Source organism: Tauraco erythrolophus, chromosome 5 (assembly GCF_009769465.1).
Source record: "Tauraco erythrolophus isolate bTauEry1 chromosome 5, bTauEry1.pri, whole genome shotgun sequence".
NCBI classification, from domain to species: domain Eukaryota; kingdom Metazoa; phylum Chordata; class Aves; order Musophagiformes; family Musophagidae; genus Tauraco; species Tauraco erythrolophus.
This window is the reverse complement of record NC_141469.1, coordinates 52,241,004-52,266,650: the sequence shown is the minus strand read 5'-3', so window position 1 is coordinate 52,266,650 and position 25,647 is coordinate 52,241,004. Positions and strand designations below refer to the sequence as shown.

Below are 25,647 nucleotides of genomic sequence, written 5' to 3'. Positions count from 1 at the left end.
CTTGTGGCTGATAATGCTGGCGTGTGGGCGTCTTAACCTTTCTGCTGGCTTTCACAGGCATGCCAGTTCTACTGAGTTAGAGATCTATGTGGTTTTCGTTACAAAAGCTTTTCCACTGTGATTAACTTTCCTTTTGCTCTGGTTTAAGCTTCCTTATGTTCATTTATGACCTAAACATATTTCTTTTCTCCTTGTCTTAAAATTCCTTTTTAAAATATCCTTTAAAACTTCCCTTTTTTTTATTGCGTTTTACATAGTATCAAATATGGGTTTGTGATTAAGTCCTGTAGTTCTTAAGTGTTTAATTGTGATTTTTTTAAAAAACCACACCTCTACATGCTGCAGAGATGAGGTCTAAAATTTTCCTCATTAGAAATCTGTTAGGAGCTGGGTGAGAGTTGGCAGAGTTGTTCGCCTCCGAGGAGTTTAAAAACACAGGTTTCATGTTGCAGTCTCTGTAACCTAGACTTCCATGGGACTCTTTGTCACTATTAATGTTTGCACTTGTCAAACGGAACAAAACAGAATAGGAGAGGAGGCTGTAAGCACCTGAAAAAGTAGGTCAATGGGCCAGCAGGTTATTTGGCTAGAAAAGAACGAGTGGCTTCAGGGAATCATGCTGTAATTGTTTTTCCTCCTGTTGGCAGATTGTTCTGCTGTGCTTTAACTTTCTATGTTAATGTTCGTATCTGTATTTTAACTACTTGAGAGCCTCTGTTAGATGCAGGAGAAGGAGAAACTTAACTTTTCTAATCAAATAAGAGATAATTCTGTTGTTTTCCATAAAATCCATTAATGAATTTAAAAGTAGTATATGCTTAGTTTTTAGATCCCAGCCTCCTTTTAAAAATTTAATATGCTTTAAAATAAAACTTTTTGGAGGTGGTACAAGTACATTGTATAGCGAATACGTTTTACTTTAAGAACAGTAAGCAAGGCAGAAACGGGATAAAGATAGGAGAAAAAAACAATTTCAATTAACTTAATGTAGAAAATAGCATGGTTCAAGGGAAGACACTGTATAAATGAAAAGTAATGATATCAAGAGACTGGAAGTTGGTGATGACTTATACATGGTGCTGAGTTTTTTTTTCATGGAAAAAGTGCATTTGTGAACTACGTTTGGAATACATTCTTGAAAGTATTTTTGAAGTGGGTTTTGAAAGAAGGGAGGTTAATGGCTATGTCTGAGGGAGTAGCAAAAATGCAGCTGGGCAACTCTTGCTAGTTGTCAGCAGCAGTGTTCTACACATTCTGGAGTCCTGAGTGGCAATTTTGGAGACTAGGAGAGGAAAAGATGTAACTGAGAAAGCCAGTGGAGGCCTAAGTAATAGTTTAGAAAAGATGTTGAAATAATGGCATAAAGATATACTTTGAAGGTAGCAAGTGGAAGTGAAGTTACAGAATTCAAAAGTTAAAATGGCATCAAGATTAAAAATTGGCATACAGTGATAGTTTAAAGGAAATATGAATTTCAGAATATTCATTTTATCAAGAAGAGCTTTAAATCAAGGTGAATTTGGATAGTGAAATACTTGGGATATTTTTAGTAAGCAGAATGTGGCATTTATAAATTACTGTTGTTGGAATGATTACTTCTCTTTGATTAAAAAAAGAAACCACAAATAAGCAATCATTTTAAAACTTCTCCTTTTTATTTTTTTTACAGTTCAGAATTTAATGCCTTTCTGCAGAAGAGGATACATTGTTCTTCAAAGGAACGAGGTTTCATCTCTAAACCTCACACTTTAACAAGTCCCAAAGTGTAAAAGGTAAAATTATACTCTTGCAATTAATAAGATTCCTGTGGCTTTCAGTCATCAACACTGAATGGCTGAGTAGCAGTGTTAAGTAGTGTCTTTTGTTCTGCAGAAAATGACTGAATTTGGTTCTTGGAAATAGACACAGTCCTTGATTTCTGTAGTGTTGGCTTTAAACTTGACTGATTTCATTGGAATTATCTCTGCAACTTTACCCATTGGCATGTATAAGCGCTGAGAATGCTTAGCGTATTGCAGATTTGGATACAAAGACAGAAGGATCAGATGTTGAAGAGAGAGAAGCAAATGTGCTACAGCTGCATTTCCTATAGTCTTTTAAGGTCTTTTAACTATTTGTTTTGCATATCAAACCTACTAAATCCGAGTTGCTAGTTCTGACATATGACCTGTATACTGTAACAAGTGAACGAATTGGTGGAATTCCATAAATTGAGTGCTTTGTTAAAGTGAAAATTTTGACTCTTAAATTCTGTTTCTGCGTGATGATGTCTGTTGTGTCACAGGTAAAAAGTTTTTTGTGTTTAGCTGTACGTGTATTTTTCTTTTGCATATTAATGGAACAATGTATCATTTGCCCTACAGAATTTCATATTACTCTTGATCCCTATAATGTTAGGCACTGAATTAATTTAAAAATTAACACAGGGCTAAAAATGTAATAAGTACATACCTGTATTAGTGCATACTACCTAAGCTAAATGAAAACAAGTTTCTAATTGATGTCTTCATTTTAAATCTAATTCCATGCCAGTGATGGTAATTCGCTTTTACTGCTGAGTAACCTGTCTGTTGTTCCTTGCTTTTGACAAAAATTTGAACAAACATGTCTTAATTTACTTTCCTCCTACCATTTCTGGCTGGTTTTCAAACAGTGCAACTCTGTTAGTTTATAAAACTTGGCCAACTAATTTGTGGAATTTAATTTGTCAGTATGGCCACTGCAATGGTTATTTTGAAGAATTGGAGTGAAGGAATGGTTTGCGTCCAGTGTCTCTTCAGGGCACTAGATTTTGGAGAATAAAGGCAAGACAAAGTTGGGCCTTACTAATTGAAGAAGTGAGTTAAAGGGCTCATGGGGAACTTGGGCAAAACTGCATGCACACCTTGTGATGCACCTTGAAAGAGATTGTCCTGCTGCACTCAAGTTATGAAACCTTGTGGGTAAAAATCCTAGTCTTGTGAAGCAAACCTGCACAGTATGTGACTGTTGTAGATCCTGAGACAATTTGGTGGAAACATAAGCTTTGTTCTTCAGTTTCCCCTTCTATTCAACAACTGGGATGCAAGTTTTTTAACAAGGACATGTAGTGATAGGACTAGGGGCAATGGATTTAAACTGGAAGAGGGTATAAGGAAGAAATTTTTTACCATGAGGGTGGTGAGGCACTGGAACAGGTTGCCCAGTGGAGTTATGGATGCCCCATCCCTGGAGGTGTTCAAGGCCAGGCTGGATGAGGCTTTGAGCAACCTGATCTAGTGGAAGGTGTCCCTGCCCATGGCAGGGGGGTTTGGAACTAGATAGTCTTTAAGGTCCCTTCCAACCCAGACCATTCTATGATTCTGCGATAAGTTTCCTGGAACATTTTCCAGACTGTCTAGATCATGAAGTTGCAGCTGCCATATTTCTTGTGGTACTAACACTGCAAGTTCCACTGGATTTGGCACTTTCAGAAAGAAACAAATCCTTTCTTCTCAGAAACCGTGAGTCACTAAAGTGACTAAACCCATCTCCTTTGATATAAATGCAATACTTTTTTACTATTAAGTTTGTAACATAGTAAAAATTCCAGAAGATCTGCAAGTTCAGCTCATATCAAACTCCTTGCTGCATGCAGTTGTTCCTTAATCACTGACAATGTTACAGTCCTGCTGCTCCCTTCGAGCAGCCTCTGACATCTGACTTTTCTATATCAAAGAGAAAGACTTAATTGCATTGTTTTATGTTTTCATAAACATTTCAGCCTTTCCATACAGTCATATAATTTCGGGGTACCTGAAAGTAAGTACTTGTTGGTTTAAATAGTTATTTGAATTTTATATTCCTTCTCTCACTGTTAATATTTCATTCACGTTCTTTATTCAAAATCATATGTACACTTGAAAAAACAAAAACTTCATACTGAACCTTTGTAATGAGTAAATGACTGCTTTAAGAAACGTCCAGGTTAACTATAACTTTCTCACAGTATGGAGATCACATTCGAATAGGTATCTTACTGTTACCATTTCACGTGTGTATGGTAACAATGTGCTCAAGAAAAAAAATAGAGTAAGAAATAAATAATAGCTGTAAAGTACTATATCTCAAATGCTTTCAGTTTGCACAATTTATAAATAGAATGTATTACTACTGAGGAGTGTGTTTTACATCTGTTCAACCTTCAAAATTATGAGTCTTTTAGGGTAAAAGTTCAAATAAAAATGAAAAGCTGTATCTGAATTCAGAGTCAGAAAAAGGGTTGTATTGATTTAGTCCAGGCTTATTTATCATCATATTTAATAAAACAATGTTCTCTTGAACTGTCTGTCATGTAAAATGAGATACTAAAGTCCAGGTTACGATAGTAATGGAGACCGTATTAGAGAAGGTAGGAGTGCAGAGCAGAAGGGTGGAAGAGAGGGGAAGATGAAGAGCCTTTTATAGAGCAAATAAAAACTTCAGTATGCTCTAATGAAGAACATGTTTGTTCCTCCAGAGTCACATTTTGATGTTTTTTTCTTCTCTTACAGGCAAACGTACAAATGTCTACTACAAGACTAAAGTGTGATATGTTACGTTTTTTACCATAAGCACCCATAAAATGAGCTCCATTGCAGACAGGTATGTTAATAGACACTAAGAGTTTTGGGGGAATTACTGTTCAGTGCTTTCTTTAATAATGTTTTATTATGGTTACTGCACAGAGTATAGTAATTTATGCAAAAAATAAGAGGAGTGAGGTTTTCGTTGTTTTGGTAGTTGTTAGATGTGTTGTTTTGTAGTAATTGGAAATAGTGACTTGCATAGTTTGAGATGAGTCTTAAAATGTGTTACTTGTCTTCAGCCATGGAATAGCATCTGTTCAATTTGAGCTGATTTTTAATGTTTATTTGATTTTTTTTTGAGTGTTTCAATATTTAGTTAAGGAAAACAAATACATTTAAACAATTAGTGGTGCTGCTGATGATAGTGAAGTGACCTGCTAACCTATTTCAAGGGAAAAGTAATAGCTGAGACATGGTTTCTACTTGATTCCTTGAGCTGGACTTTCTATAGCAGCTAAAGTGAACATCTGTCCTTAATGTTCTGTGTTTTATCATTTTCGAGACTTCAGGAAATGAAACTTGCATCAAATTTACAGAAAGTTAAACCCGTTTTAGATAAATGACAATAAAAGCAAAGGGTAAAACTTTTTAAATGCGTGTCCGAGTTCTCGATTCTTTTAGTGAAGTTTTGTGGCATTTCACTGGAACTTCAGCCTTTTGAATATACAAATGCCTTTTAAAAGCTTTATGTTTATGTAATAGCGTACAAAATAAATACTTGATGATGGTTACTTATGTTAAGGGAAGGAAACGTTAGAATAAAAAAATTAAGAGTGGACACAGAAAGGTCAGTATGGACAACACTGAATAGACTGAAAGCAGACAGAAGTTAGGGAAGTAAAATAAGAATATCCATTATACAACAGTTTTGGAAACCAAAACGACAGTTTTGACTTGACTTGTAAAATGAAATGAAATGAAACGAAGGTGCTGTATGAAGTATACTGAGGCATCTTCAGAGGAAAACCTGTTCTCATTTTGATATTTTAACACCTCTTTAGCGTACATGGACAGTTGTCAATTGAAGAATATGTGTGTGATACTTGGTTAGGAAGCAAGTATAACGAATAATTACCATTACTGTTTAATGTTTATATTAATTGTATATTTATAAAATTACATACATGGATGAAGTATAGTCTATTAATGATACTTCAGTATTTAAGAAAAATGTGCATTCTTACTATAAATATTTCCAGTAATTGTGATAGAAGTTGCCAATAAGTAAAAATAAATTATATTTGTCCTCTTATGTTTTCAAAAGGATAAGGTAATGAAAATAATCAAGAAGATAGAAAAATAAAATTAAGTAGTGTTCAATTAAGTTTTTGCATAGGATTGTAAGTTTTCATTAGAAATAGTCTGAAAATCCTTTGAGCTGTCAGAAATGTAAGGTTTTTGCTTTCTGTTTAGTCTGTTTAGTCCCTGCAAGAAGAACTTATAGCAGACTTGGCTTCAGATAATTGATGATATTCTTTGTGAGACATCACAGTAAAACAGAGCTTCAGCGTTTTGATGTAATGGAGATGATGAATAATATTTGTTTTCCTTTGTGGTGGTTGGACTCTACAAGAGAGAAATTTTATACTCTTAACATTTATTTCTTTCAGAAATGATGGAAGCATTTTTGATGGGCTGGTGGAAGAAGATGACAAAGATAAAGCAAAAAGGTAAGTTTTTATGTTATTTAAAGTTAAGAAATGTCCTACACTTGCTCTCTTGGGCTTACCAGGGAGATTTATAAACAATAAAAGATAAATAACCATATTATTCAAAAGCATTAATTTTACTGTCATTATTCAGGTACCTTGTGTATTTATAATTATGGTTCAATTATTTGTATTTTTGTCAAAGGATGCTTTATTCCAAAGACTTAGCTGCAACCCTTCATGAGAAGGAGGAAACCATTTTTCAAAAATAGTGTTAAAGATTTGGAGTAGGTGTTTTTGTGACAGTTCTCACAGCGGAGATTCTTAAGGGGCTGTTTGCATCAGGAACTTGGCAGTAGTATGCAGCTTATTATAAGAAGGTGTCATAGTTGTTATAAAACATTTTCTGTTTTTCAGAGTGTCTAGAAACAAGTCTGAAAAGAAACGTCGGGATCAGTTCAATGTACTTATCAAAGAGCTGGGTTCCATGCTTCCAGGTAATGCTCGGAAGATGGATAAATCCACTGTACTGCAGAAGAGCATTGACTTTTTACGGAAGCACAAAGGTAATCATTTGTAAAAATAAATTGTAATTTTGAATTATTTTAATGATACTCACTTAGTACATAAAACATTAATAATTTTGCAGCTCCTTTAAGGATATTGTAAAAAAATGTAAAGAGTTCCCAAACAAATATATTTTTAAGATCCTAATTTAGGTAGCAGAGATATTAGTATGTTATTGCTAATATTTCGCAAAAGCCAGTGCTAATATTTTTTGTCCCGTAGTTGTCAAGTCTGTTTCACGAAGAGAAGTATTTATTTTTGAAATAACCTTTGTTGTGGACAGGTTACCTTTAGAAAATAGTTGCTTCAGAAGATGCAAATTGTCAAAGGTTTGCTTCACAGGAAGACTCTGCTGATCCATTTCAGTGGAAGCGTTTGCCGGAAGTACTTATTTTGATATTTAGATAAAGACTGGTTTGAACCATTGGTTTGTCTTACTAGTTTCCACATAAAGCAAGATAAATCACTGAAAAAGCTAGTCTGAGGGAACTAAATACTCCCTCCCTTCATGTCCAATATCTACACAACTGGCTGCTTTAACAAAGATGGTAAGATAGTAGGGCGTTGCGGTCTCTAGCAAGTGTTACTGGGTAGGTTGTTTGATGAAAGAGGGTGACATGCAGACCAGGAGCATGGGTATTTTCTTTTTTCCTTTTAGCTGGAAAAAAACCTAGAAAATCTATAAATACTTTTAACTGAACTTTCTAATTTTCAGGACATATCCACTGATGTATAAGCCAATGAGTGTGTGTGTGTGTTGTTTTGTAAACCATCATGTGAAATCTCAAAATGATGAATGTCTTTGAACATCCTTACTATGTTTTGTTTCTCTGGTTGTTTGCATCAGCTGATGGTGGGATATACCTAGATATGTTGTACTGAAGTTCATTACAGATCGTTATTTCTGTCAAGAAAAAATTCTTCCACCAAGTGCACGCTTATTTATGACTGTTAGATACTTCTGTATATAAAAAAATCCCTGTTAGTGTTCCTACACTTGTTCTTAATATGGCACCTTGTGGTTCACACTGCCAAAAACGAGATTAAAAATTCAAGAAAATGAGCTCTTTCACTAGTTAACCTGTTTCCCTGAGTAATTTCTGACCATGTATACTGACTGGAAAGCAGTAGGGACAAAAGAAGCAGCTATTAAGTTAGAGAATAAAATAAATAAAGCTATTAAGTGGATAGATAGATATGTATTTATCAACACTATGTGTGTCAATTTAAGGTATGTTAAGGTATGATAAATATTTTTCCATGCCCTAACACCAAGTAGCAGCAGATGTGAACTGAATACCACTGTTAAAAGGTAAACATAACAATTGGAAAGGGAGGGGGAATAATTTGTGCAAGAATTCATAGATTTGGGGTTTTTTTGCCAATGAAATATTGATTGTTGTTTTAATTCTCATAACAAAAAGAAAAACAGTATGAAGACTCCTTTTCTGTGAAAGTTAGTTCTATAGGTTCTAAGGCTTTTCTGAAAATTGGTTCTGTTTCAAAATCACTTTTATTGATGGTTCCTATCATTAAATATAGAGTGTAGAGTGAACATGTGTCAGCCAGCCAGCAGCACCAGCCATACTTTTTTCTTCGAAGTGCTTTCTGAGATTATTTTTTAAAATTAATTTTATTTTTTTTAGGATAAAAGAGGAAGAAAGCAGCTCTGGAGACGGTTGCCTTTTAGGGCATGGTGCTTTTGTCCTTCACCTGGTGGGACAGAGCATAGCTTTGTGTGACTGCACATATCGTATTAAGGTCTCTAAAGCTCTGTCTGACAGTGCTCACTAGCTTTGCTCTGCACCAGTTTACATTAAAATCTTTTGGACAAAATGTTGGCAAAGGTCAGAAGCATGTTTGCCTCCTGAGGTGCTTGGATCTCTCTGATACAATAAAGCAGAGTGACCCTAGCAATAAATGAAATTTTCAGCAATCATTAGCTGTTTTATTGTTGAAAATCCTACTGTGTTCAGCCACCAAGTTTTGATTAACTGCATTGCTTCTGGTTCTTTCTGGACCATTTGGACCCAACTGCAGTACTGCGTCCAGCTCTGGAGTCCTCAGCACAGGAAGGACATGGATCTGTTGGAGCAGGTCCAGAGGAGGGCTACAAAAATGATCAGAGGGATGGAAGACCTCTCCTATGAAGATAGGCTGAGAGAGTTGGGGTTTTTCAGTCTGGGAAGACAAGGCTCCGGGGAGACCTTATTGCAGCCTTCCAGTACTTAAAGGGGGCCAATAAGGAAGACGGGGACAAAATTTTCAGCAGGCCTTGTTGCAGCAGAACAAAGGGTAATGGTTTTAAACTAAAAGAGGGTAGATTCAGACTAGATATAAGGAAGAAATTTTTTACAGTCAGGGTGGTGAAATACTGGAAAAGGTTGCCCAGAGCAGTGGTAGATGCTCCATTCCTGGAAACATTCAAGGTCAGGTTGGAGGGGGCTCTGAGCAACCTGATCTACTTGAAGATGTCCCTGCTCACTGCAGGGGGGGTTGGACTAGATGACCTTTAAAGGTCCCTTCTGACCCAAGCTATTCTGTGATTGTGTGATTCATTTCCACGTTGGCCAGGCTTGGTACTCTGGCAGCAGCTCCAGATGAACTATCTGAGCTGATGATTGGCCAATATGGATTCTGTTTCTCCTTGGGAAAAAACAGCAGGGTAAGCACACTGAAATTGTATTACTGAGAGCTTTTCACTTGCTAATACTGCCTGTCATCTTCCTTTGAATTTTTAAAAAAGAAATTTTTGAAAATTATGAAATACTAAATAATTTTGCTTTTTATGATTACAACTAGTAGACTGATATTCATACAGCCCACAAATAAATGGCACAGATCTTGGCCCAGCTGGCAGTTTCTTTTGAGGATGCTCAGTGCTGATGCCGAGTTGTTTCAGATCCACAATTTGAAGGCTGGATGAGTTTAGTGTTCACGCTCAGTTACGCTTCTTTGTCAGGTGTCTAACTCAGGAACGTGACCTTGATGTCATTTGTCTTTGAATGCAACCTTCTTTTAAGCATTTTTCTAAAGTACCAAGTGGAACAAATTTTTCCTTGTTACTTCAGCTCTGTTTTCCAATATCATACTTGTTGCTCTGATAACAGGAAATGTAAAAGAACACCCGTACTTGGGGTAAGATAATTCAGAATGCTTCATTAACGGCATGAACTTCAGCTTTTCTTTAGTATAAATCCTTTCTATTGTCAAAGCCAGGTTGACCTTTTCTTTTTCTTTTTTTTTTAATTATGAAGTAGGATGGTTATATGGACCAAAATGAGCCAATGAATTGGACTTTTTCAGTTCTAAAATGGAGATTATTTGTGTCCTGTGGATTGAAGTTCCTTGAGTTTTGCCTCTACTTTGATGGCAGAGCTTTTCATTTCCACATCCTTTGACTTCGCCCTCAGTGCTTAATGTTTGTTCTGACTGAAAAGTTAGGCTTGGGGGTTATTCTTATGTTACCCTTATTCTGCAGCCCACTCTTACTGCTTTGTGATACCATTTCCAAACAGATAGCAAAAGCTTGATCAATTTATGACTTTTGGGAGATCTGATCACTGGAAATTCTGGTCCATCTTATTTGTTGGTATTTTTTTCCCTTCTCCTTGCAGCTCTCCACTTGCTGTTTTTTTGCATGACACTGCTGTTGTTTACTGTTCTTTTAGTTAAGTTTAAAGCTCTTTCGTAAAGCTTTCCCCCTTCAGTCTGGGAAGCAAAGTTCTGAACTGTTCCAGCCCTTTGCGTATTTAACTCAATTCCATTTTTTTTATTCTCTTTGAGCCATATGAGCTAACAAATTAGCTTATGGCCTTTGTACAGACTTGTCCTTTAGAAATCAAAAAGCCTTAAAGACATAGTTTGGTTCTTCTGGTTCGTCTAAATGCTTGATTCACGATTACTTGTTCAAGGTTGTTCTTACAACCAGTGCTTCTGTGATGCCCTTGTCACTCATAAAAGTACTCACTAAAGTACTATGCGGCCTTGCTTCTTGTTTCAGTTATCAGTTGACAAGGAAGCATCAGCTTTCAGAACCTGGGGTCTGGTTTTGCTTAGCAGCCATTGTTTCTCACCTATATATGGAAAGTTAATCTATATGTTTGTCTTAAGTCCTACAGGAATCTCTATTCAAAATTCGTCTCCGTGTATGAATCAGTAATTCTGCTGTGGAGTCTGTCATACAGCTCTTAACAGTCTGTTGCAAACTAAATCTTTTTTAAATGTAACCTTATTTCTTTACAGAAAAGGGAAGGAAGAAAAGAAAGGACAGTGACAGTTTTTAGTGCAAAAGTTAGAATGACCAGAATTGGCCAAGATGCTTGAGGATAGGCATTTATTTTAATGACCTACAGCGATCAGGAATTTTGGCTTTCTAAATCTTTGAAAACAACATTCTCAATAAAACATTATATTATAGTCTCAGAGGAAAGAGTATTTTTTCCATTGTCAAAATCCATTACTTACTGTCATTAACTTCAGCATTAGCTTGAAGTCTGGCAGGACTGTAGCACAAAGTGGTAGAAGGAAAGAGAAGGCAAATCTCGTTATGACATAGGGGAGAAGGCATTCATTTTCCTTTTAGGGAACAACATCTAAATGTAATGAATGAAGAAGAGGAGACTGGAGAAGCGTCTGCTGTTTCCTGCTGTGTATATCCAACGTAGTGGTAAAATAAGGGCTTTGGAAATGTGAATCCTTATTTTGTATATATGTTTGATTGTAGAAATTACTGCACAATCAGATGCCAGTGAGATTCGACAGGACTGGAAACCGACATTCCTTAGTAATGAAGAGTTCACACAGTTAATGTTAGAGGTATATTATTTTTCTTTCTCTGGGAGTAGAATATTTTCTCATAGAGAATGATTCCATTATAAAATTTTTCAGTTTCATGACTTCATTTTTTATTTTCATATTTTAGTTGCAACTATATTTTTTCATGCAGGTAAACAGTTGAAATTGCTATGTATGCAGCATAATGCAAAATAGTTTTTCTTTTAACTGCATTTTCAATTACATGAAACATGATAACAGAGCAAGTCCGTAAGAGAACATACTGTCAAAGTAAAGTGAATATTTTAAATTATCGACATAAGGAAAGTACTAGTCAAATAAAGAATTGAAATTAAAATCTTAATTATAAAAAAAGGCTCAATACATCCATGTAACTTGCGAGCAATAAAGTGTTTAATTTCTTTGCTTGTTACACTTTCCAGAAGTGGTGTGTGAGCATTGCTTTGCTACAGAAGATGACATGAATAGTCGGATTACTACTAGAAATAAACTTTCAGTATAACCTGTCACTTCCTTGGAAATGAGAATAATTCATTTGTATCTTGTTAGTGAAACAATTTCTAGTAATAGTTGAATGAAAAATACTAAAGTAAATGAGCAAGCATGTTTTATTTTCATTGTGTAGTTAAACCTGTTCTTTGAGATACAGGTTTAAAAAGTAAAAAGTTCTGATTTTTTTTGTACTTAAAAATTTTCACAAAATTCTCCATGGTGAATTTGCATATTTTTTCCAACAAGTTGGTGAAGTAGTTGTTTCGGGTTTTTTTGTAGCTGTTTCTGGTGTTTCTCAAGTCCTCTTACAAAATAATGTATCCAAGCTAGTGATGGTAAAGCTAGGACAATATGATACAAGAATGTTTTTCAAAGACATGAGCTTTAAAATTTCCTGTTTAAAAATACAGTTCTGTCATGCTTTTGTGTTTGGTAGTGTTCAACTAGAAGATAGTCGTGTTATGTTCAGTGGAAATAAGTTTGAGTTAAGTAGAAGATAAGGCAGTCAGAACTGTATCTCACAGTTTTCACGTCTCAGTAAAATACTGCTGTGAGTTTCTTTTGAGATTAGGAATACTGAGATTTTAAATACCGAATTCATTGATTTCACCACCTCTTTTACTTCTTTTCTTTTTTCCACCACTTCTTGCTTTTGTCTCTAGCTAATTTTTCTAAGTTTTCTGATGTTTAAAATGACGATGAAATTAAAAATAACAGGCAGGCAGAGTGGGAGATGGGGGAAGCAGTGGCTACCTGTATTTGGACTGAAGTCTTGCTTCTGAAACCACAGATTGTTTAAGAACAGAACAGTATGGGAATTGTAATACTCGTAGTGTAAAAACAAGACTAAGAAGTTTTAGTAGTGAAAGGCATTATTGTTTTTATCATAAACTAAACTAAAATTGGTCTAAATTTCCATGTTGAATATAGCTTAACTTTTTTAATACTCTTTGTTTCTTTTTGTTTAACTGCTCATTATGTTTAATTTCAGGCTCTTGATGGTTTTTTTTTAGCAATTATGACAGATGGAAATATAATATATGTGTCTGAAAGTATAACTCCCTTACTTGAACATTTGCCAGTAAGTACAAATTGCTTTCAGACTTGTTATCAGTTTGTCTGTCGATGGTGTTCTGCTGTGATTATTAATTAATCATTAGCCTTTTTGGCGTTATAGACCAAATGTATGCTTTGTTTTAGTGCTTCTACTTTTTGCTTCAGCACAACTCCTTGCTACTGGTCTGTCTGCTACATTAAACATTTCCTTTGGAAATAGAGAATGCAGTCGGCACTCTGTTAGGCAGGATTATGAAGTGCCAGACTAGCATCAGTTTCTCTTCAACCTAACTTAAATAACAGAGTTGACTGCAGGAGATGCTTTAGAGTTCACACCTATCACAGCCTTTACATGAATGAGAAGAGTATTGCTGAAGAGCTGTGTCCTTGGAATTTTTTTAAACTACTTCTAACTCCTTTCTTGCCAAAGAAATTGTAAGAAATTATAAGAAATAGATTGCTGCTGGTTCTGCTAGGTACACACTTTGGGTTTTATCCTGTTCACTTATCTTTAATCTTTGGTGGCATTGATCAGTGGTGAATGTTACATTTGAGTTTTTTGAAGTTACCTGTGAATAATGTTTTTTTCTGAAATGAGGCAAATTAGTAGTCAAAAATGCAAACAATTGATGAGTGGAACAATTAGCTATTTTTTAGAGAGAGAGACAAGTTATTTTTACAGGTCAGCTGTCTTACCGTGGTAAAGAGTATTTTGTAAAACTTGGAGTGACATATTTAAAAATGATTCTGCAAAACACAGATTTCACTAAAGTATGCATAACTTCAGCTTTGAGAATTTTGAAAAATGTACGAGTAATTGTGATTGTTTTTAAAAAGTAGAATTTACTAAGTTCTTGGAGGTACATTTGTCCTTTGCTTTTAGGTGTGTTTCATATATTTGAAACATACATTCTATGATCCCTCTTTCCTGAATACTTAATCAAATGCATTTATGCATATAATCAGTTGTTCAGTTTTATTGCATTCATCTCTGTTGGTCCCAGTTTTGTGTACATAGTTGCAGAACTGATTGTAAAATTTATTCATAAAATTAATTGCAATTGAATGTAGTTACTGGTAGCATAGTAACCTATATGACGTAGGAGGCAACTATCTTTTTTTCCAAGATATCATTTCAGTGTATTGGATGCCACTGACAGGTTACAGTACCCTGAGCAACGCCCTGTAATTTCTAACTAAAATGCTCCTTTACTTGAAATGGTTGCATCCCAGGGAGGTTAATACGAGCTTCGTTGTACTTAAATGTGTTTGTATATCTGGTGCGTTCATGGTGGTTTTCGTTAAGTGGTTTGCAGTGTCAAAATGAAGATGGATCAAAGAGAGATTTTTTTCTTGCAAAATACTCATGTATATTCCAGCAGGTGGCTTTGTTGAGTCAGTAATGTTCTGAACTGTGGAACTGTTTTGTGTTAAAATAGTAGGCTTTGTGACATTGTGCATCTTTCATTATTTTAATGCTTATTAAATCTTTTTCTTTCAGTCTGATCTTGTGGATCAGAGTGTATTTAATTTTATCCCAGAGGGGGAACATTCAGAAATTTATAAAATATTGTCTTCTCATCTGCTGGAAAGTGATTCATTGACACCAGAATACTTAAAATGTAAGTAGTTATTGTGGGTTAACGCCAGTAGGCAGCTCAGCCCCACAGAGCCATTCACTCACTCCCTGCAGTGGGATGGGGAAAGAATCAGAAGGGCAAGAGTGAGAAAACTCATGGGTTGAGATAAAAAGCAAAAACTGCATGCACAAGCAATGCTGCTTCCCATTGGCATGCAGGTGTTTAGCCATTTCCAGGAAAGCAGGGCTCCATCATGTGTAATAGTTACTTGGGAAGACAAACACCATAAGCACAAATGTCTCTCCCTTCCTCCTTCTTTCCCCAGCTTTTATTGCTGAGCATGATGTCGTATGGTATGGGATATCTCTTAGGTCAGCTGTCCCGGCTGTGTCCCCTCTCAGCTTCTTGTGCACTCCCAGCCTGCCCGCTGGGAGCGGGAGAAGCAGTGGCCTTGAGTCTGTGTAAGCGCTGCTCAGGCATTGCTAAAACATCCCTGTGTCGTCAGTGCTGTTTTAGTCACAAATCCAAAGCACAGCAGCATATGAGCTGCTATGAAGAAAATTAACTCTATCCCAGACAAAACCCATATGGTAGTTGTGTTAAAAATAATCTGCTCTGTATCACATGTGATCAGTTCTTTTCTTCCAGTGTTATTTAAGCAGAAACATATGGGTGAGCTCTGAAGAACAGAAGCACTTTTTTGTGGGTTCCACACACTGCCCCCCCCCCCCCCCCCCCCCCCCCAAAAGAGGAAAATTTTCAGCATTGTATTGGATTTCACTTTATGACTTTCCCATGTATTAGAAATGTTTATCTAGTTTATATAGCTCCTGTTTAGACAGTTATAGCAGTTGGGAAGAATAAAAACATAGTAGCCTAATGGGTTTTGGAGGTGCATGTTTTAGTAAACTAGGGCAGCTGTTTCTTTAAAATAGCTCTAGTTTTCAGAGGTGTTCTGTGTCATTAGCATTGAGGCCCTTCACGCACCAATTCTTTAAGTTCTTTTCTTTAAGTTAGTTAATATCACATTGATTAAAAGCAGAGGCTGTAGCCATTTGTGATCACAACATTTACAGTGTCTCAATAAGTATGCAGCTTGATTATTCCTGCTTTCTATTTCATGTTGCCTGTGAGCTTCGTCAAGCATGTAGCCTTTTAATTTGTTTATTCTTTTCTCAGCAAAAAATCAACTAGAATTCTGTTGCCATATGCTGCGAGGAACAATAGATCCAAAAGAGCAACCTACATATGAATATGTAAAATTTATAGGAAATTTCAAGTGTTTGAATAATGGTAAGTAATTTCAGTGATGTTAGAGTGAAATACTTAGGCAGCTTCACAGCTAAACAGGCTTGGGACCATTGTGCAAAACTTAACGATGAACAAAAATCAGTCTTTCAAAAGAAGAACTTGAAGCAGAGTTGTATCAATTCTATATTGTTTTAACGAAAAAGAAGAAAAACTGCCTGTCAGGTATTACATGTCTGTGTGCTGGAATGCAAGACTTATTAATTATGGTTAATGCTTTCAATTAAAGAAAACTAGTATCTTGTAAAACATTTTTTAAAAGGATTTAAGAGAAATTTAAGCAAACACTTCAAAATGAACAGCCTGAAGTTAGTTAAGCATAATCCATAGTTAAGCAGGTGACTAAGAAACTTGAAGATCAGTGGTACTGAGTATCTGCAGTTCTCAATATGCAGTGAGCTGGGAAGTAAAATGTAGGTTTTCCCCCCTTTCAATTTTGTGCTTTCACTGACAGGAGTTACCACTCAGATGAGTGGATGGGCCATTACAGTTGTCTGCACCAAGTTAACGTCTCCTTTCCATTGAAGCTATTTTTGTTAGTGTCGTGGTTTTAGGCTGATCCAGCAACTAAAACTCACACAGTCTCTCCTTCTCCAATAAAGTAGAGAGGAGAGAAAAAAAAAAAAACAAAAGGACTGAGGGTTGAGGCAAGAACAGAGGGAGCACCCACCAACCATGGTCCTGGGCAAAACAGGCAGCGCTTTTCTCAAAGCAAAACAGTTTATTAATGATTACTTAGAAGGACAAAGGGAAATAAAAACCGATTACTTGAGAGGACAGAAAGAAACAAAACCAGATCTTAAAACCGACACCTTCTCCCCCCCCCACCTTCCTTTTCCTCCCGGCTCTACCTCCTCCCCCCAGCAGCACAGGGGGCAGGGACTGGGGGAGTGCAGGTCAGTTCATTCCGTGCTGTTACTGCTGCTTCTTTCTTAAAGGAGAAGGAGTCCTTACACCCTTTTCCCCTGCTCCAATGGATCCCCTACCCACGAGGAAAAATCCACAAACTTCTCCAACGTGAGTCCAGCCCACTGGAAACAATCCTTCCCCACAGATTGCTCCGGTGTGGGCTATACCACAGTCTCGGGTACTTAGGGAGCTGCAGCCACTCGCTCCGGCGTGGGTCGTCACGAAGACTCCAGATGCCTCTCTGCCTTGCCGTGCCCCCAACACGACCATCCTCGGGCTCAGGCATCTTCTCCCCACGGGCTGCGAGTGGGTCGCTGCTCCACCGAGGCCGTCCTGGTTGCAGGGGGGCAGCCTGCTATCTCACCATCAGCCGCAGGGGAAACTCGGCTCCGGCACACCTCCTCCCGCTCCATCCTCACTGACCTGCTGTCGATGCAGCTGTTTCTCTCAGATCTCAGTCCTCTCCAGGTGAACTCAGCCCAGTGGGCACCCTGGGAGTGGGGTGCCCCCGAGTTCCCCAGCTGGCTCCGCCGCCGCCATTCTCCGTGGGCGGCGCCGGCCCGACGCAGGCAGCCGCCCGGCCGGGAGCCAGGGAGCGGGGGCAGTGCCCTCCTCCCTTCTCTGGTCGATCCTGGGCGAAGCACCTTTTCCGGTTCCCTTGTCCTGACTTAAATAGGGCAATTCGCAGAGGCGCCCTATTGGCTCAACCCCGAGGGGGATGGCAGTCTGATCCGGTGGCCAGAACTAAGCCTAACCCGGATCCAAAACCGGGGAGGTCGCAGGGAGCAAAATCCCTCTCCTGCCACCAGAACCACCCCCCCCTCCACATCAAACCATGACAGTTAGTTATGTACAAATATTATTCCTTTGTACTATATCTCTAATCTATTTTGCCAGTCTATGCTGACTGTTTACTTGAGAGGCATGTTTATTTGGTCAGCCAGACAAATGGGTTGTGCAGTGTGGTCAGTAGTAGATTTTCCTAAAGATTACCCCCCAAAATATCATCAAAAACAGTATATTGTAAATAAACCTATGGGTTTTTATGTGATACCAGTATTTTTCTCACAAAATGGGGAGAGGTCAAGTCTTAGTGCCAAATGCAGGTATATAATATTATAGGAAAGACAAGAAACAGGCCTGAAAAAGCCAAATACGGTGCTGGTCTTGGAAACAGGAGGAGTTGGGTTGCAATTCAATACTGGGAAATATTCCAGAAGAAATAATTAAACTATATGTGAGCTTCAGGAAGCTAGCAGGGAATTGAGCAGCAACCATTGTGGATTTTTTGGGTAGAAATCAAATCAATTCAGTTTCCTCTACCAAAATGTAACACACTGTGTGGATAAGAGGACAAAGCACAAATAAATTATGGACTCTTTTAATATGCTTTTGATAATTATCATATTCTGTTCTCACAAACATTTAAGGGAAGCACATGTTAATTGAAATTGCTGGAGAGTAGCTGCAGAAACTGTTTGGAGAGGTTATCAGTGTTTACCATCAAAATAGAGTTTTAATGCCCTTCTGGATTTGATCAGTATTTTCATTAATGTTATGAATAATGGAACATAGCTTGCAATCATGAAATGATGCAAGAACACTAAAACCAGGGTAAGAATTCTGTCGCATATTTAGAAAATATATTATTTTGAGGAAGAAGACCAGACAAATTGACTAAGAACAAATGCAAATTACTACATTCAGGGATAATAAACTGTATGAACAGGGAAAAAGGTTGCAGTCAGCTAAATAGCAGTCCTTTAGAAAAAGGAGTTACTGTGGAATGTAAACTGAACATGACCAAGTCACCATGACCAGTCACCAAATTGTGAAAATGCAAAAGTCTTTCTAAAATATAGTCTAAGCCACATGAAATAATTCCTCTGCACTTCTTAGCACCCATATGTCCTCATCCAGTTTTTGACACTCTTTTTTGGGAGTAAGTAAAGCAGTGGAAAGAGTTCAGAGTAGAGCAATTAAAGCAATCAGAAATTTAAAAATCTAACTTACAAGGCAAGATAAACACTGAGGAACAACAGAGAAGGGATAAGATAAAAAGGAAGGAAATCACCTGTTTTCTTTCTGATGGAAGGAGCAAGGAGCTGTAAGCTTAAATTGCGTGAAGAAACTTCAGTAGAAGTTCAAATCTATTTGGAGTTGAACTAGAACCAGTTAGGCTTCTAAGAGCCTGAGAGCATTTTAGAGTCACCATTATTAGAGCTTAATAAAGGTAAACTAAATTGATACCTGCTGGTAATGAAAGATAAGGTGAATCTGTAGTCCATCCTTTGCCCACTTGTGATTCCATCCATCTCTGTGATTCAGTAAGTGGAATCTGTTTGTTCTCAGCTAGGTGTCCTGATTCTTCCATGCATATAGTTGTTGTGCCTTTGACTGTTTTGTTACTCAGTTTTGTCTTCAGCTCATGTCATTTGAATGTAATGCAAGCCTAGAAAAGAAATACCTCAGAGTTCAAAAGAAAATGTTAGCAAAAGCTGATACAAAGACAAACTTTAAAGATGTTTTTGAAGATGATGTGCTCCGGTCATTTTTAGTAGTTACCAAAAAGGATTAGGATTGTTGTTAGTTTCTTAAAACTGCTTTGTCACAGATAATATGATGTTAACTGTAATTCTAGTTCTTCGAGAAAGTTACTTGATGATGATTGTGTTCCCATTACTACTATACAGCTACTATTCCTGTGCATATATGTGTCTATATTATGTGTAGCATATTTCTTGATACATGTTAGGTTATAAGCAAACTGCGTTAGATAAATATTAGGCCATTTATCTTGTGATATTGCTGCCATTTCCTTCATGCTTATATTGTAGTCTGTGTTGACCTCGTCTATTTTCCCTCAGTTCCCAACTCAGCGCACAACGGTTTTGAAGGAACTATTCAGCGATCACACCGGCCTTCATATGAAGACAAAGTTTGCTTTGTAGCCACAGTTAGATTAGCAACACCTCAGTTTATCAAGGTATGTACAAATGAAATCACTTTTATATCATTTTTAAATATACTTGGAACAGGAAAACTTCAGAGAGAACACACACAACACTTCAACTACTATTAATGAAAACCATAAGGCATTTTATTAGATGAAACTGAAAGTGTCTGTTTTTCTTACTTCACATACAAATAGATCGAATGTTGTGCAGAGATCAAATACAGTTGCTATGGTGAATGCCATTTCTAAATAGCCATATAAAATAGTAATGTGCAAGAAATAAATTTCAAAGTCCATAAGAATATAATTTACCAAATTTAACTTCAACACAATAAAAGGTAACACTGAGATTCCGCTTTCACTGGAAAAAATAGTAAGTTTAGTTGACACTTGGATATGAATTTTATGCTGCTGCTGCTGATCTTGCAGTAGTTTGACACAGAAGCAAATCATTTAAGACTTAATGAAAGCTTAAACTATTTGTCAGCAACTGAGGGTCAGGTTTGAGGTAATAAAGATCTTTCGTTCTGTTTCAGTGCTGTTTGTTAATAACTCAGTTGTTTCAAAAGAAAGTTTTACTTCACTGCTAATGCACAGTGAAGATATCTTTACAAGTTTAGAATTGGATGTGTGTGGAATTTATAGACTTTACTAAGTATAAACTTGTTCCTCACCAAAAGGAATCAAAAGAAATACTCAGGATACAGTATAGGATAGTCTGTGATTGTGACTCAGATCATGTTTTCTACAAAGACAATAATCAAGGTACAGGATAGTCTACTATCAAACATTTGTTCTTAGAATTCAGTTGTAAAGAAATGCCATGACATGTATATGGCACATCGTTAAGCTGCTGTTTTTCATGCAGAACTCTTTGAACATTTAAATATTCTGCATGTGAGTTGAATGCACAGGTGTCTTAAGATGAAGATTCTTGGTGGTATCCTCCGAAGACATGGTCTACATACTTGGCACTTTGAAAGTGTAGTAGAGGGCCTGTGGAGAAATCATATACACTTCTTCAGCTCTGTCAGGCTGAGTAGCAGTTGGGTTTCTCCAGACTGCATACCAGAGAGAGTTTGTTGTCTGTTTTTCCTGAAGCCATGGAGATCTTTCATCTGACACTTTTCTTCCCTTGTGAGTCTAAATGATGTTCTTCCTGTTACACCTACAGAGTTGGTAGAGATGTTATGTGTGATTTCTGCTTTGTGAAATACTTGGAGAAAAAAGACCAACCTGACATTATTTGCAAATATTTTTATCTTTTAAAGTGAGACAGTTTAGAATGTACTATAGTAAAACATTTGTGTTTCCTACTTCTGGAACAGGACATTTGGAAGTTGAGAAACATCCCTTTATGGTCTTTAAAGTCTCAGTCTCCTGAGGGTGAAAGCCTTACAGATTATACTCTGGCCAAACTTTCATTCCTCTTTGCCTGAACTTCTGAGCCCCTAGTGCCTAAGGAAGCTTTCGTGTTACGGAGGTTTTAAGATCCTCTCAAGGATTTTGACTAGTGCTGTTCATCTGAGAAATATTCTCGTGAAGAAGACTAACATTAGAGTGGAGACTTGTAATCTGACAGTACTTGTTCATACTCTTTTGATACCTTTTGTTAGTATCGAGGCTAGCATTGACTAGGCTCTAGCAAGTAAGTGTTATGTCAGTAACTTTACTAACAGATGTGTGACTCAGCCAGTAATAAGGTGTATTTTAGTGCTGGATTCCCTTATTTGAGGTAGAACCTGCCTGCTCATCTGCCACTTTTTCTCTGTACTTCAGATGGTATACAGTTCTGGTTTGTTTGTTGTTGGTTTTTTTTTACCTAGAATGTAATTTCTCAAGGATATATAGTGCTTTTGCAGAAAGCCATAGTATTTTTGAGAATAATATCTGAAAGTTCACTTTTTATTTTCTACATATGACGCCACCGCTTTTGTAACAAACCATGCCACAAATTTTGCTCCTCAGTGGACGGATTTGGCTCTACACATTTTTTAAAACATTTGTCTTGCATTCTGGCTGGTAAATGATTGAATCCTATAAAGAAAGCAGGATTAATGCCCCAGGGGTATTTTACAGTGGAATATCTGTAAATCATTAATATCAATGCATTGAGTAATCAGATACTAACCTGCTTCCAGCTTCGCTCTAAAATGGTGGTTTTACTGGGATTTTACAGCTAGCACTTAAGTTACTTTTACTTGTGTTTCGACTTGTGCCAAAATAATTAGATTAAAAGAAACAGCAAATCAAAAGTATATCTCAAGGATATACACTTGCTCTGTTATTTCTTTTACTCTGCTATGAGTGGTACTTTATTAAATGCTGTAATCTTAGGAAAGTAGATGAGCTTTGGGTTTTAGGAGTAGTTTCAGTTTTGAAGTTCAAGTCGTGCTAACCAGAAGTCACGCCAAGAGTCACAAATTTGTGCCAAGTGATTTTGTTCATTGCCTCCATCATATCATCATATAACTCGCTTGCTCGTCATTGTCTTCAGATTTTACACCAATGAAAGTGAGGAAAAAACATTGTCTTCTAGAAATGTTAACTTTTTTCTTTAATAGAAAAAAAACTTAAAGTATCTTTTTAAAGAACTGCAAAACATCCACTTAAACTCTTTGTATTATAACCTGAAAGAATGAAAAGGAAGGTGGTACGTTTGTAGGAGCAACAGTTAGTAGTCTTCTGTAGTTTTCCACAGGACTATTTTAGTTATAGATGTTTGTAGAGCAGCAGTGTGCTTGTCTGTCCACATCTGTCATGAATATTATGTCAGTGCAAGCAGTGGCTTCCATACTGTGGTCTTTAGGAAACTGTTTCGGTATCTGATCATCGATAGATTCTACTGCGTTCCTGACAATGGGAATACCATGGCAAGCTCCTACAAGCGTGACAAACGTGTACAGGTGTCCAAAAGGAAACATTTACTGATCTCTGATTTTATTGTAATTCTTTGAGGGGTGTATTTGTATGTATGTATGTATTTCGTCATCCATCTTTCTTCTCGTAAGGCAGTACTAGAGGAGTTTGCAAAAGAGCCAGCTGGCTTGGGCTGCTTAGCTTCGCTACTGTCTCAGCATGAGGCACGGTACTTGGTGCCTCTCTGGCACGTCTTTGCCTCTCTGGAAGGGGACAGCAGAAATTGACTGACATGCACTGATTGCAGATAGGTCTGAGCAGAATACATTTAGAATGATGTACAGAATACCTTGAGGATTTGTTGTAATAGTGGAAATACAATCATTCTGTTACTGTTCATGAGTTCTAAATGTAAGAATAGCATGTTATTTATAGTACATGTCTGTGCCCTCAAGGCAAAGTGATTTGGAGTACTCTGTATTCACTAAATGGAAGAATCCTATTCCTAAAGTCAGAATAATGTGACCATCTTGCTAATGTTGCTTTTTACACATGATAAGCATGTACTGTAATCAGAGTGTCTGGTGCGAGTGTTTCATCTCGTCTTTTGCTTGTTACAAGTTAAAAGCATAATTGCAGGACCTATTGATTCCTGCTTGTACTGCTGTGTTTCTAGATACTGAGTTTGAGCTTAATCTCATGCTGTGGTTGTTCCATTTAAGTCAACTGAATGTCAACCTGGCACAGCTGAGATTAGATTCTGCCTCAGTACTATGCATCTAAACAAGCAAAAACAATGAAGCCATCTAAAAATAACATTACAACTGCTGTAGAGTTGTCAACTAACTTTAGGTAAGTCTGAATTTCGAAAGAGTTTATGCATTAGAATAGAGCAGTTTTGAGAGAGATTTTTATTTTTTTACCTTTTAGGAAATGTGCACTGTTGAAGAACCCAATGAAGAGTTCACATCTAGACATAGCTTAGAATGGAAGTTCCTATTCTTGGATCACAGGTGCAATTCCTTCTATGTATAGCAGCAATAGTAGCTTGAATCACAGTGGTGGCTGTAATATTTGGAGTTCATTAATCAGCATTAACTACTCATAGCTTGTGTTGGGTTTAATTTTTGATTTTTTTCAGAGCACATACTGTAAACAAGAAAAGTTATATAATAATTTTTGGTTGGGTTTTTTGTATGAAAATAAAATGACGTTAATTTTTGTATTAATTAGGGCACCTCCGATAATAGGTTATCTTCCATTTGAAGTTTTGGGAACATCAGGCTATGATTATTATCATGTGGATGATCTAGATAATCTGGCAAAATGTCATGAGCATTGTGAGTATGACTAAGTTGCTACAATGAACGAATTTGCCTTATAGATGTCGGTTTAAAGTTTGTTAAATTGTACAAATGTTGCAGTGAAATTTTGTGATATATTTGACTGAAGTGTCTTTACTCCCATTCATTTAGCATTATTATCCTGCTCATCTTCATCTTTTTTCTTTAGATACAGAACTACAAAACAGTTTTAACTTACAACGTAGAGTTTTCATTGTGGCAAATTGGAGTGCACAACACTGACTAATACTTCTCCAGTTCTTCCAATAGCATTGAAAAGATTCTGTGATGTTTAATAAATGTAAAAATTGTTTAAACCTGTAATAGAATAAGTTTGATGTTTGGCCGTGGTTTTCTTTATAAAGCTGTATTTAAATTTTTTGCACATGAATTTTACACAATATGTAAAAGAAACCCAAGAAAAATGGAAATTTGAATTCTACAGTTCTCTGAAAAATGCAGCGTAAATTTTTTTGGAAGAAAGCTACGGTTTAAAACCTATTTTTAGTCATTATCATAATACTCGATTTAGATGTGGTTTCAGGCCATATGAAGCTAGGAAATAATGTTTATTATGTAATTGCAGACTTGAGATATTTACAGACTTGAAAGACAGCAAACTTTTTATTCTTCACTTTTATAGTAATGCAATATGGGAAAGGGAAGTCATGTTACTACAGGTTCCTTACAAAGGGACAACAGTGGATTTGGCTGCAAACACATTACTATATCACGTATCACCAGTGGAATTCTAGGCCAGAGTTTATTGTCTGTACGCACACTGTTGTAAGGTAAGTTATCTTTTAAAAATCTGTATTAGAGAAATTCTAATGGCATGGGAGCGGTATTGCTGGTATTTTGGAGGTATAGAAATCATAGCGGTTTTAAAGAATCATTGGAAAACTTCCTGGAATACTTTGTAAGCCAGGCACCTCTGAGGAGTTTTTTATTTGAGATATGGTTTTTACATCATCCAAGAATATAGCAATCATATTTGGTTTGTTCTTCTAGTTATGCAGAAGTTAGAGCGGAAAGACGACGAGAACTTGGTATTGAGGAGTCTCTTCCAGAGATAACAGCAGATAAAGTGAGTGTCTTACATAATTTTATTTTATCTCTTCTTTTTCTCATACTGAAAATAATATGTAAGGCCGTACACAGCAGCAAGAAGTGTTTTGTCCTGTTACAGATAAAGTAATTATTTTCATCTCTAAATGGCATGACTATTTAAAATGATCAAAGAAGTCTAGGAAGAGTACTTGTTTAACCATATTCTGCCCTGAACCCTTCTCTTGTCAGGAGTTCACGTGCATTTAGTTACAACATAGCAACATCCGTAAGTCCTTACTAAGATCTGATTCCTGCAGAGTTTGATTCATAAATAAATGTTCTAAACTCATAATCTGAAAAACCAAGGTCAACACACAAAGATGGCTTAAAGAAATTCACAAGAGGAAAGCAGGAGCTGTTCCTTTGTGTGACTCTGTCCCAGTTCTTAGAAGCATACAAAATTCATTTTGAATTAATGTCCTTGGAAGCTCAGTG

The 25,647-nt window shown here is 36.7% G+C and overlaps 1 protein-coding gene across 5 annotated transcripts in view; it reads left to right on the top strand.

The window, feature by feature from the left end:
* The window catches only part of CLOCK (clock circadian regulator), a 66,150-nt gene that overhangs the window by 30,609 nt on the left and 9,894 nt on the right, over positions 1-25,647 (top strand). For all 5 annotated transcript variants that reach the window (XM_086612466.1, XM_086612468.1, XM_086612469.1 and 2 more), the window contains 13 exons: positions 1,670-1,772; positions 4,512-4,602; positions 6,197-6,256; positions 6,653-6,801; positions 11,529-11,620; positions 13,083-13,172; positions 14,649-14,769; positions 15,907-16,020; positions 19,812-19,930; positions 23,690-23,772; positions 23,993-24,099; positions 24,746-24,893; positions 25,114-25,189. In XM_086612466.1, the coding sequence (XP_086468592.1) occupies positions 4,583-4,602; positions 6,197-6,256; positions 6,653-6,801; positions 11,529-11,620; positions 13,083-13,172; positions 14,649-14,769; positions 15,907-16,020; positions 19,812-19,930; positions 23,690-23,772; positions 23,993-24,099; positions 24,746-24,893; positions 25,114-25,189 (1,179 nt within the window). In that variant the 5' untranslated portion in view covers positions 1,670-1,772; positions 4,512-4,582. The remainder of the gene's footprint in view (positions 1-1,669; positions 1,773-4,511; positions 4,603-6,196; positions 6,257-6,652; positions 6,802-11,528; positions 11,621-13,082; positions 13,173-14,648; positions 14,770-15,906; positions 16,021-19,811; positions 19,931-23,689; positions 23,773-23,992; positions 24,100-24,745; positions 24,894-25,113; positions 25,190-25,647) is intronic.